The 10023-nt window shown below is 70.6% G+C and overlaps 2 protein-coding genes across 6 annotated transcripts; both read right to left on the bottom strand.

The window, feature by feature from the left end:
* Positions 1 to 492: 492 nt before the first annotated feature.
* PHPT1 (phosphohistidine phosphatase 1) lies at positions 493 to 1918 on the bottom strand. The gene is made up of 3 exons (XM_045082751.1): positions 1704 to 1918; positions 1209 to 1333; positions 493 to 699 (listed from the first exon to the last, which is right to left on the bottom strand). The coding sequence occupies exons 1-3, from the start codon at positions 1861 to 1863 to the stop codon at positions 607 to 609; spliced, it is 378 nt and encodes a 125-aa protein (XP_044938686.1). The 5' UTR covers positions 1864 to 1918; the 3' UTR covers positions 493 to 606.
* Positions 1919 to 2374: 456 nt separating this feature from the next.
* AJM1 (apical junction component 1 homolog) lies at positions 2375 to 9827 on the bottom strand. 5 transcript variants are annotated; one of them, XM_045082744.1, is made up of 4 exons: positions 8936 to 9827; positions 8432 to 8691; positions 7163 to 7318; positions 2375 to 7087 (listed from the first exon to the last, which is right to left on the bottom strand). In XM_045082744.1, exon 4 carries the CDS (start codon positions 7026 to 7028, stop codon positions 4119 to 4121), a length of 2910 nt encoding a protein of 969 aa, XP_044938679.1. In that variant the 5' UTR covers positions 7029 to 7087; positions 7163 to 7318; positions 8432 to 8691; positions 8936 to 9827; the 3' UTR covers positions 2375 to 4118. The 5 variants fall into 5 exon arrangements, with proteins under 5 accessions (XP_044938679.1, XP_044938676.1, XP_044938678.1 ...); XM_045082741.1 differs by having other exon boundaries at positions 8432 to 8606; XM_045082743.1 differs by having other exon boundaries at positions 7163 to 7246; positions 8432 to 8606.
* Between the last annotated feature and the right edge of the window lie 196 nt (positions 9828 to 10023).

The following is a 10023-nucleotide window of genomic DNA, read 5'->3' as shown; positions in this document are numbered from 1 at the left end:
ATCTGCTTGCCACAGCTGGTGCCCCACAGCCCTGCACAGGGAGAAGGGGAGGCGGTCTCGGGAGGGGGGCTCCCAGCTCCAACTCTGAGGCCTCAGCCATTTGCTTGGAGGAGCTGAGCAGGTGCCCTGGGACCTGGTCTTGGAAGGGGTCCTGGGTCACGTCACGTGTGACTGCCAGCGGCAGATCATGTAGAGACACTGATGTCCGCTGGCCCTGAGGGACCTGGTGCTACTTACTTGCGCAAGGGCTCAGAGTTTCCTCCCAAATGTCCTTGGACGTAGGAGCCACATGCGAGTCATCAGGCCATAAAGAGGGACAGCAGTGCAGGGCCCCCTTATCAGACCACAAAGGGCTGAGTGTGCACTGCCACTCCCTGGGGCCCCCAGATGTGGAGCCAGGTGAGGGGCAGCCTGCAGGGGCCCTGTTGTTTCCAGGGCCACCTCCGGCTCTCTGCCACACACCCCAAAACAGAAAAATCAAGACACACAGCATCTGGGCAACAGCACGGTGATAACATGTTTAATTCCTGTGGGTGAGGTAAGGTGGGGCACTTGGGCCAGGCTGGTGTCCTGGCCAGGGGGTACAGCTGGCCCCTTGGGCAGGCCTCAGTAGCCATCATCGGCCCAGGTGACCTCGTAATCAGGGTACATGGCTTTGATCTTCTCAGTGGAGATGGAGTGTTGCGCACGACCATAACCCTGGAGAGAGAAGCCAATGTTACAGACCCGTCCTGGCTCTGGGTGTCCATCAACAGCAACACCAAGCAGCCGGCTTGGGGGGCATCCCTGGGTGGAGCCAAACACAGCCATCCCTCCCTGCCTGCCCCGGGGAGCTCTCCTGCAGAAAGGTGGCTGCCATGGTGAGCCAGGGCGCTGTCCCAGGTGACGAGACAGATGGAGTCACCACTGCGGCTTGGAGAAGGAAGAGGGAGAGGCTGCTGTGCTTCACGCCAAAACGTGGAGTGTCTCCAAGAGCTGGGGGACAGTGACGGCCCAGCCAGGCCTCGTGTAGGAACAGGACGGCCCCCCAGGGCTGAGGGGCAGGCAGGGGCCTCCCTCCCACTCCACGTGGGAAATGGGCAGGACACTGGAGGAAGGAGTCAGCAGCTGACACAGCCCAGAGACCCCAGCCCTGCAGGCCTCCTGGGGGTAGGGCAGTGGGTGCTGGTGAGAGCTGGTCTCTGGACCCGGGGCGCCTCGGGGCTCACCATGGAGTAGCCGTACACGTGGATCTTCTTGTCCTGGCTCTGGTGAGAGATGCGCCCGCCTCCCAGGCACTCACAACTATAGCCCTTCTTCTGGATCTCGCCCGACACCTTGTCATAGATGTCAGCTGGGACAGGGAAGGCAGCTCAGCACCCGCCGCGGCCCCTGGGCGGCCAGGGCACCGGACGCTCCGGCTGGGAGCAGCTCCTTCCGCGGGAGAGCAGCTCCTCCACGCTGGGACGCCACGAGACGGAGGAAGGGGTGCACCCGGGCAAGGGCGCTGGCACTAGGAGACGGGGGTCGGGCCACGGCAGCCCCTTGCCCTCCAGGACCCTGACTCCCCTGAGCCAGCTCAGGGTCAGACCTGGCACAGGATCGCCTCGCGCCGTCAGCCCCGCCCCGCCCCGGCCCCGCCCCCGAGCAGGCGAGGCCAGCCCCGGCCCCGCCCCCGAGCCGGCTGGCCCCGCCCCGCAAACGCCCTCCGGCCCCGCCCTCACCATGGTACTCGGCCCACTTGTAGCCGCGTACGATCTCCTTGCTCTCCCCGGTCGGGGCCTCGGAGGGCGGCGCCGAGTGAACTCGAATCAGCACGTACTTGAAGACGCCGTCGGAATCGATGTCCACATCGGCGATCCGGGCGAGGTCCGCCGCCGCCATGTTCCCTGCCGGCCGCGGCCCTTCCCCCCGCGAGCCCGGGTTGAGTCATCCCCGCGGGAGGCGGGCTCTGGGAGCCCGGGACCAATCGCGCGGGGGCATGCGTGCTGGGGCCCAGAGCCTCAGCCAATCGGGCCGCCCACCTGCAGCACGGCCTGGCCAATGGCAACCTAGCTCCTTGCACCTCTGCGGCCACGCGGGTCCCTCTTAAAGGAGAACAGCGAACCCGGAGTGGGTGGGGGTGCACCCGGCCAAGCGGGCAGTTCTTTCCAGCGGGGCCTGGGAGGCGGCGTGGGCGGCGGGCTCCTCCACGGGGGTTCGGCGGCCCGCGAGGCCCTGACCGCTCCCCGTCCCCTCACCGCCCTTGTCCCAAGGCCTCCCTCCCCGTCCCCCACCGCGTCCCGAGTCCTCCCTCTCCCTCCTCCCGCCGCACCCCAAGGCCCTCCCCGTCCCCACCCGGGCCCCCCTCCCGGTCCCACCCACGCCTCCCCCGCCCCCAAAGAGCAAGCGCTGCCACATTTGAGTTGTTTTACTTGGTTCGAAAGCGTTCGGCCCTGGACATAATCCCTGTCCAGGGTCACTCCTGGCCAGCCAGCCCCCGGGCGTCGGGCGGAAAGCTGGGGCCCGCGGGCAGGGGGCACGGCGGCCGGGCCCGGCAGGCCGCGAAGGCGGGTGGGGCGAGCGGGGCCCGTGGCCGGTGCCCACGCGCCGGGCCGAGGCGGGCGCGCGGGCGTTGTGGGGGGATGGGCGGGAGTGCACGAGGCGGGGGCGCGAGCCGGGAACAGGGGTTGGGGGGCGCTCGCAATTCAACTGATGGTCTCTTCTGGCCGCGACGGGGGTGCTGGGAGCCCCAGGAGGGCTGTTGCGAGGCCCGGGGACTACGATCACTCGCCCTTATGGAGCCAGGGCGGTGGGCCAACGAGTGTGCGCTCCCGGAGCCGAGCCGGAGCAGGAGCCGAGCCGGAGCCGGAGCCGGAGCCGAGCCGGGTCGCCAGCCTCGCGTCTCCAGCGCACGGCACCGGGCGAGGCCAGAGCAAGCGCGCGGGGCGTCCGCGTAGTCACACCCCCATCCCTCCGGTGGACTCCGCCCTGGTCAACTAGCTCGGTCCGGCGCCCGCTCCGAACGGGGAACGTCCAATCTTTTTTGTCCTCCCTACGTTGGCGACTCGGAGCCCCTTCTGGGCCGCCTCTGCGGTCCCTCCCGCTCATCCACCCTGCGCGTCTTCTCCCGCCCTCCCACTCTGCCCCGGCACCCAGCCAGGAGCCTCCTGTCCGTGTTGGGCAGACAGACAGCCTGACCTCACGCCCTGCCAGGACTCCGCTCTCGGCTGGATCCTGCCGGCGTCCGCACCCACGTCCTCTTTCCCCCTCCCGGGGGGTCCCCTCCTCTGTCTTGGTGTCCTGCGCCACGCCTGAAGACCTCCGGGTACCCCTCCATTGCTGCTTGTCCCAAACTCTCCTGCGAGGGCCCACGACAGGGCGGCCGGAGGGCGGGCAGCGCCGCCAAGGTGCGCGCTCGGGGTCTCGCTGTGGTCTCTCTAGCCCGGGCTTGAGCCAGCGGGAACGGGCCGTGCAGGGCCCCCACTAGCCTTTTCTGCTCGGGACACGAACACACCTGGACAAGTCAGGGTGTCCTCCGGAGAGGACCGGCCTCCGAGCAGGGGGAGACCCCAAACCACAGGAAACGGGTGGAGGCACGTAAAAGGACGGGATTAGGCTCTGATCTACCCGGCCTGGGGAGGTTCCCGGGAGGCATCGTGGGCGTCAGGGAATGGGCTGACCGGATCTCTGCGGTGGGGTCTGCAGTAGTGACCCGTCCTCTTGAAGGCAGGGCCGGGCGGCCCTCAGGCCCACCCCGCCTCCCAGCGGGGAGCACCAAGGGGCCGAGGACCGGCCTCCGGGGAGGCCCCAGGGCTAGCTGGGGGAGGGGGAGGGCAAGGCGGGGCCTGTGACCTCCAAAGGGAGGGGGTCTGGGCGGAGCTTGTGGCGAACAGGTGGAAGACTGGCGGGGAGCTCGGCTCGGCCTGAGGGGCTGGGCGGGGCTCCCGGTGGGCTGGGCGGGGTCTGAGTAGGCAGCGGGGCTCGGGGAAAGGCCCTCCGTGGACTGCGCGGGGCTCGGGGTGGGCTTGGGGTGGACCGGGCGGTCGGTGTCTGAGTAGACGGGGCGCCGCTCGGGGGTGGGCCCCACGTGGACTGGGCGGGGTCGGAGGGGGCGGGCCCTGAGCGGGCTGGGCGGAGCCCGGGCGCGACCCCGAGGCTCACATGATGTCGTCCAGCAGGTTGGCGCTGGCCACCCAGTCCAGCGCGCGTGGCTCGGAGGCGGCCATGATCATGCACATGAAGGGGCGGCCGGTGCGCCGGTCCGTGGGGTAGATGGTGGTGGGCGTGAAGCGCCGGTTGGCCTCGACGAACTCGCAGAGCTGCTCGTAGACGCGCGGGAACTCGTGGCGCAGGAAGACGCCGCGCAGCCGCAGCTCGCGTTGGATGTGGATGAAGGCCACCTCGCGCGCGCGCCGGCCTGCTTCGCCCTCTTGGTCCAGGCCGGCGGTGCCGGGCGGCGGAGTCAGGATCAGCGTCTCCATGTCGGGCTCGCGACCCCGGGCCGGGGGCGGACGCGCGGGGCTGCCGGCGGCCAGCGCCACCTTGGCGAACTTGCGTACCGTGGGCCCAGGGCTGCGCGGCGCGGGCGCGGGCCGGCCGGAGGCGCCGGGGGGCGCGGCGCCGGGGCCCACGGCCACCGACACACTGAGCAGGAAACACTCGGCCGGCTCGTAGAGGCGCCCGGCGGCCGCCAGCTCGCGCGCATAGCTGCCCAGGGGCGCCGCGTGCGTGGCCAGCTCGCGCAGGGACAGGTAGGTGGGCGACAGCAGCAGCCCCTCGAGGCCGAAGCGCAGGAAGTTGTCTGCGGAGCCCGGGCTCGGGAAGCCCAGGAAGAGCACGCCGCGGCCGCGCGACAGGAAGCCGACGCGCGCGATGCGCGAGAAGGCGCGGTGCACCGGGCCGCTGTCCCGGCAGAACTGCAGCACGTGGCGGCACACGCTGCCCACGCGGCCGTACACGCAGCGCGCCTTGTGCGCGTCCCAGTCCTCGCGGCGGCACAGGCGCGAGCAGTAGTAGGTGTAGCAGCTGTGGCACGACTTGAAGTAGAGGCAGGCGTTGAACATGGTCTCCGTGCGCCGGCAGCGCGCGTTGGAGCACGTCATCAGGTCGTCCTCGTCGGCGCTGGGCTCCGGGGACGCGTCGGCCGCCTGCCCCTGGCCCGCGGGCTCCTCGGCGCTGCCGGCCGACGCGGGAGGTGAGCGCGGCGCCAGCGCGGGCGCCCCGGGGCCGGCGGGCCGAGAGTCCAGCAGGCGGCGCAGGTGGCGGCCCAGGCCGTCAGCCGCGGGGTCGGGGGCCGGGCCGGCGGGGGGCCGAGAGTCGATGACCAGGTCGGTGATGAGCTCGTCCAGCTGCTCGAGGCTGCGCTGGCGGCCACCCGTGGGGCCTTCCGGAGCGGCAGGCGGGGACCGCCGCGGCCGCCCCCCAGGCAGCTCCCAGCCCCTGGCAGTCGGACGCTCGGCGGCGCGCAGGTCGTTGTCGGTGATGGTGATCTCCGGCGTCACGTACCAGTTGCGGCCCAGGCCCTCGCCCGCTCGGCCCTTCTCTGACAATGACGTCTCCGACAGGGACAGCGCGGCATAGCGTCTGGGCGAGGTGGATAGGTTCACCACGACGGGCGGACGCCGGCCTTCGGGGGATGTGCCCCGCGGCTCCCGAGCCTCGCGCCCCAGCAGGTTCTCATAGCTGCGGCCGCGGCCCAGGGGGTCCTCCCTGCGCGGCCCGGGCGCCAGGATGTTGTCCCAGGAGCGAGAGTAGTGGCGGCTGTCGGTCACCAGCCGGGGCGGGCTGGTGCCGGTGCCGCCGTGCCAAGAGGCCAGCAGCGCGCCAGAGTCCTGGGGAGGCACGACCTGCAGGGTGCGGTAAGGCCGCAGGCCCCAGTCACCCCAGGCGGCGCTGTTGCGTGGGTGGGGGTAAGTCCGAGCCAGGGCGTCGCGGTCGCGGTACCGTCCGAAGTCCTCTGTGTAAAAGGGGCGGAGAGGGGGGTGAGCCCGGGCCTCCTCGGGAGCATAGCGGGGGCCGCCGTAGACTCGCGCCGCCTCCGCATAGTAGGAACGGGAGGGCGGTTCCTGGACCGGGAAGGCGCGCACTTCCCCCGCATAGTAGCCCCCGCTGCGCCTCGGACTGGGCACAGGGGGCTCCTCGGACGGGAAGGGTCTGACGTAGTAGCTGTCCAGCGGCGGCCCGGGGCTGGCAGGAAACCCGCCAGGGTGGCCCTCGGGTTCCTCGGTGTAGAAGAATTGGGTGGGGCCCGGCGGCGTGGCGAAGGGCAGGCTTCGGCGCTCCGTGTAGTCCCGGGGCCCAGGCAGCGGACCGTCACAGTACAGCGCCCGGGGGTCCGCGCAGTACGTGTCGCTGGGGGTGGGCGTGCGCGAGAGCCCCATGTGGCGAGGCCCGGGCACGGTGAGGCCGTGGAACTGGGGGGCGACGCGTGCCCAGGGCGTGGTCTCCGCGGGCCCGCAGGACCGAGAGCCCCGGGCGGTGTGCTGCAACACCGCGTCGTCAGGCTTGATGTCCAGGCGGCAGCGGACATGGGGCGCGGGCCCGGCGGGCGGCTCCGGGGGCGCGCAGCGGCCGGTGGTGGCGCAGAGGGGCGCCATGCGGCCGGGGCCACCCCGTTGCGGCTGCAGCTTGATGGGGTGCAGCTCGTTGGCGAGCGCGCGCAGCGCGGGGTACGCAGGCTCCCTGTGCGGCGATGCCTCTGCCCGCGCCGTCCGCTGGGCTTCCCGGCCTCGGCGCGGCAGCACCGGCGGCGAGGCGGGCGCGGGCGCCAGGCCCGGGGCCGCGCGGGGCGCACTCTTGGAGCGGGCGCGGCGCCGGGACTCGCCGTCGCGGGGCCGGGTGCGCGGCGCCGCAGGCTCTGGGGGCGGCGGCTCTGTGCGGGCCTCCATGGGCGCCCCGTCCAGCGCCTCCAGGAAGTCAAAGCTGCGGCAGTGGCGCTTGTTGAAAGGCGCGGGCGCAGTAGGCGGGCGCTCACATGGCGAGTGCCGCGACGCGGGCCCGGGGGCCGCCACCTTGATGTCTTGGTACACGGTCGACACCAACAGGTCCGGCGGGTCCGTGCGGGTCATCTTAAAAGAGGTCCCCAGGCTGGCGGTTGCCGCTTACTCTGCCTTGGGGGACTTTAGCCCTGGTGGGAGATGCGGGTCAGGGTGGCCCCTCTGCAACCCAGGCCAGGTGACACCCCTGCAACGGCCCCACTTACCTGGGGTGCAGTGGACGCAGCAGTCCTGGCTGCCGGCCTTGGCTGAGGCCGCAGGCTCTTGCTCCATGCCGGCGTCAGGAGCACCTGCAGGAACCCAGGTGTCCAGCCACTCAGGTCCTGCCGCTTGCCCCTGGGCCCTCCCTTCGGGGCCACTTTCTGCTGGGATGGAGCCAGTCAGCCAGAAAGGCCATGCTGTTGCTGCGGCCCCCAAGCTCCTGCCCCCACATCCCTGGATGGTCCCTCTGCTCCCAGTAGTGACCCTTGGGCAGGTTGGGGTAGAGAGCCTCCCCCTGGGGCAGGAAGGAGGGAGGGGTCCCAGCTGGAATGACTGCTCCTGTGAAGCCTTATTTACAGATTTCTTCGGAGGAGCTGGCTTCACAAGACCCTGGTGACTGAAGCCCCTCCTAGTGCCCAGCGCAGAGCAGGCCCTCTGATGGGGCAGGCGAGGGGGACTCCCGGGGCCCCAGACTTCATGGGCTCTGCACAAAGTTGCTGAGGCTCCCTACTCCCTGGCTGGCCAGGTGGGCCATGGAGTCCCTCTTCCAGTTCCGCAGTGGCTGCTGCACTGGGAATGGTCGCCTGAGCCAAACCCCAGGCGTGAGGCCCCAGTGGGCACTCATGTGGGCCCAGCAGGTTCTGACCTGCCCCACTTTGAACCCTCTGTGTGTGCCCAGGCCAGGATAATGTCCCACAGAGGGCGTACCCGGGCCTGAAAGCCCCCATTCCTTTGCAGAAACCTTGTCTGATCCGCAGTATCTTGGGGTGGTGGAAACCCACCAAGCTTGTTGGGGTTGTCACGACAAGGACTGGAGAGTACCCCCCAACCCCTGCAGCTTTGCAGCCTGTGCCCTGCAGCTGGGAAGCCAGGAACCGGCTGCAGGACCACGTGGGGGCGTGAGCCACGAGCTCATGGCCGCCCCTCTTCCCCTGAGCGGCGCACCAGGCCAGCCCGCACGCCGGGGAGGCAGGGTGGTGGGCGGGTAAAGCCCCCCTCCTTGTTCACTGCTTCTCGGGAGAGGGCCCTCTCCACAGCGGCTCAGGAAGGCTCCATGGCAACCTGAGGTCCCTCTACCCCCGCAGTGGGGGCTGGGCTAGGGTCCACCCTCTGCACTGGGCTAATGTTCATGCTTGGGCCACCGGCCCAGCTGCTGCCCCCGGGGGCTGGCCCGGTTGGGTCAGGTCTCTGGCGATGCTGGCGGCCCCTTCCTCACACCAACGGGCAAGCGTGCCCCAGGCTGAGCGAGGGCAAGCAGGGGGCTGGGTGCTCACCTGGCAGGATCTCTGGCCGCCAGGTCGACCCTCTGTGTCCCAGGGGCTTTCTGCCCGCAGGTCTGCTCTTCTGGGTCAGGGCCACGGGGCGTCGGTGTCTGTCCCATCCTAGCCCTGCGCCCTCCGCTGTTCCGTCCCTGTCCACAGGACTGTCCCCTTCTCACCCCTTTCCATCCTAAGCTCAGAGCCAGGCCGGGATTGGGGGTCTGATGACAGGGCATGACGCTCCGCCCCAGGGAAGTGACAGCCCAGCTCTGCTGCTGCGGGGGGTGAGGAGCTGGACTGGGTGACGCCCCTCCCCTTGGTCATGGGGCCGGTCGGCCCTTGCGGGGGTCCCAGGCCCAACGAGCCCCTCCCGCGGCCCTCCCCGCCGCACAGCCCTGCCCCCGCCCTGAGCGCCTCGCGTGGGGACCCGCTGGTGTAGCTCTGGGGCGGGCCCCCAGCCTTGCGGGTGCCCCCCGCCCCGTGATAGCGCCCGTGGGGCAGCGGCCGGCGACCCCTTACCTGGGCGCTGCTTCCCCGCCGCGCGCGCCCGGTGGGCTGCGCAGGCCTGCGCCCGCTCCGCCTTCCCGGCTCCGCTCCGCGGCGTCCCCGGCACCGGCAGAAGCTTCGAGGCAGCGGCGCGGAGGCCGCCGGCCGCTCAGTGCTGCCCCCGCTGGTGGCCGGCGGGGCTGCACTTAAAGGGGCCGTACGGTGGGCCTGGGACCCGTGGGGCCCAGCAGCTGTGTGTCGGTGCTGAGTGCCAGGTGACACGCTCTCCCTCACGTCCAAGGTGCAGACCTCGGGTCCAACCGGGGTGGCTGCACCCAGGAGCGCCCTGCTAGCCCCGCCCTCCAGCCGTATACCCACCCCCCACCCCCGACCCGGGCAGCTGGTGGCTCGATGGTGGCCTTGGAGCCCGGCCTGGAGGAGACCCAGGCTCTGGCTGGGGCCGCTGACAGCTCCCGGAATTCACACCTCCGCCAAGCCCTTGCAGGAGCAGATGGGCTGCTCCCAGCCCCGCTGGCCTCTGCTTTGCCGAGCCGGAGGCCCCAAACTGGCAGGTACCTGGGGCCAGATGGGCACGGCGGAGCGTGGCCCGCAGCCTCCAGTGTCCAGCATGCTCAGACTCTCCGGGACAAGGGTACACTGCTTGGCTCCCTGGGGGCCAGTGTCTGGGTGAGTGGAGGGCTGTCACCACCCTGCACAGGTCTGCACGTGGCCTACTTCTGAACCACAGGGTGACATCCACGTCTAGCCGCCCAGCCCCTCCCAGACACGATGCTGAGCCGGGACACAGTCTGACTTGGCAGAGGTTGGAGTCATGGATGCCCTTGGCTCCTATGGGCAGAACCTGCCCTGTTGTGGGTCCTTTAGATTCAGGGCCCTGGGCAGGTTCACCTCCCGTCGGCCTGACTCCCCCCCCCCCCCCCATGGTGAGCAGCCTCCGACAGGCAGATGTCTTAGGCTGGGGGCTAATGTCCCTAAGGGGTCCTCTGGGTGCCTGGCCTTCAGCTGGGACTGCTGTCCTGCATCCTCCAGGGTACAGAACTGTCTGGCCTAGGCCCAGGGGCTGGGGAAGGGGAGGCTCTCCGGACTGAGCAGGGAGGCCT

The sequence above is a fragment of the Mustela putorius genome, unplaced genomic scaffold, assembly GCF_011764305.1.
Source record: "Mustela putorius furo isolate JIRA1106 unplaced genomic scaffold, ASM1176430v1.1 tig00000596_pilon_pilon_pilon, whole genome shotgun sequence".
Lineage (NCBI taxonomy): Eukaryota > Metazoa > Chordata > Mammalia > Carnivora > Mustelidae > Mustela > Mustela putorius.
Note: the sequence above shows the minus strand (reverse complement) of the source record. Positions and strands in the feature narration are given on the sequence as shown.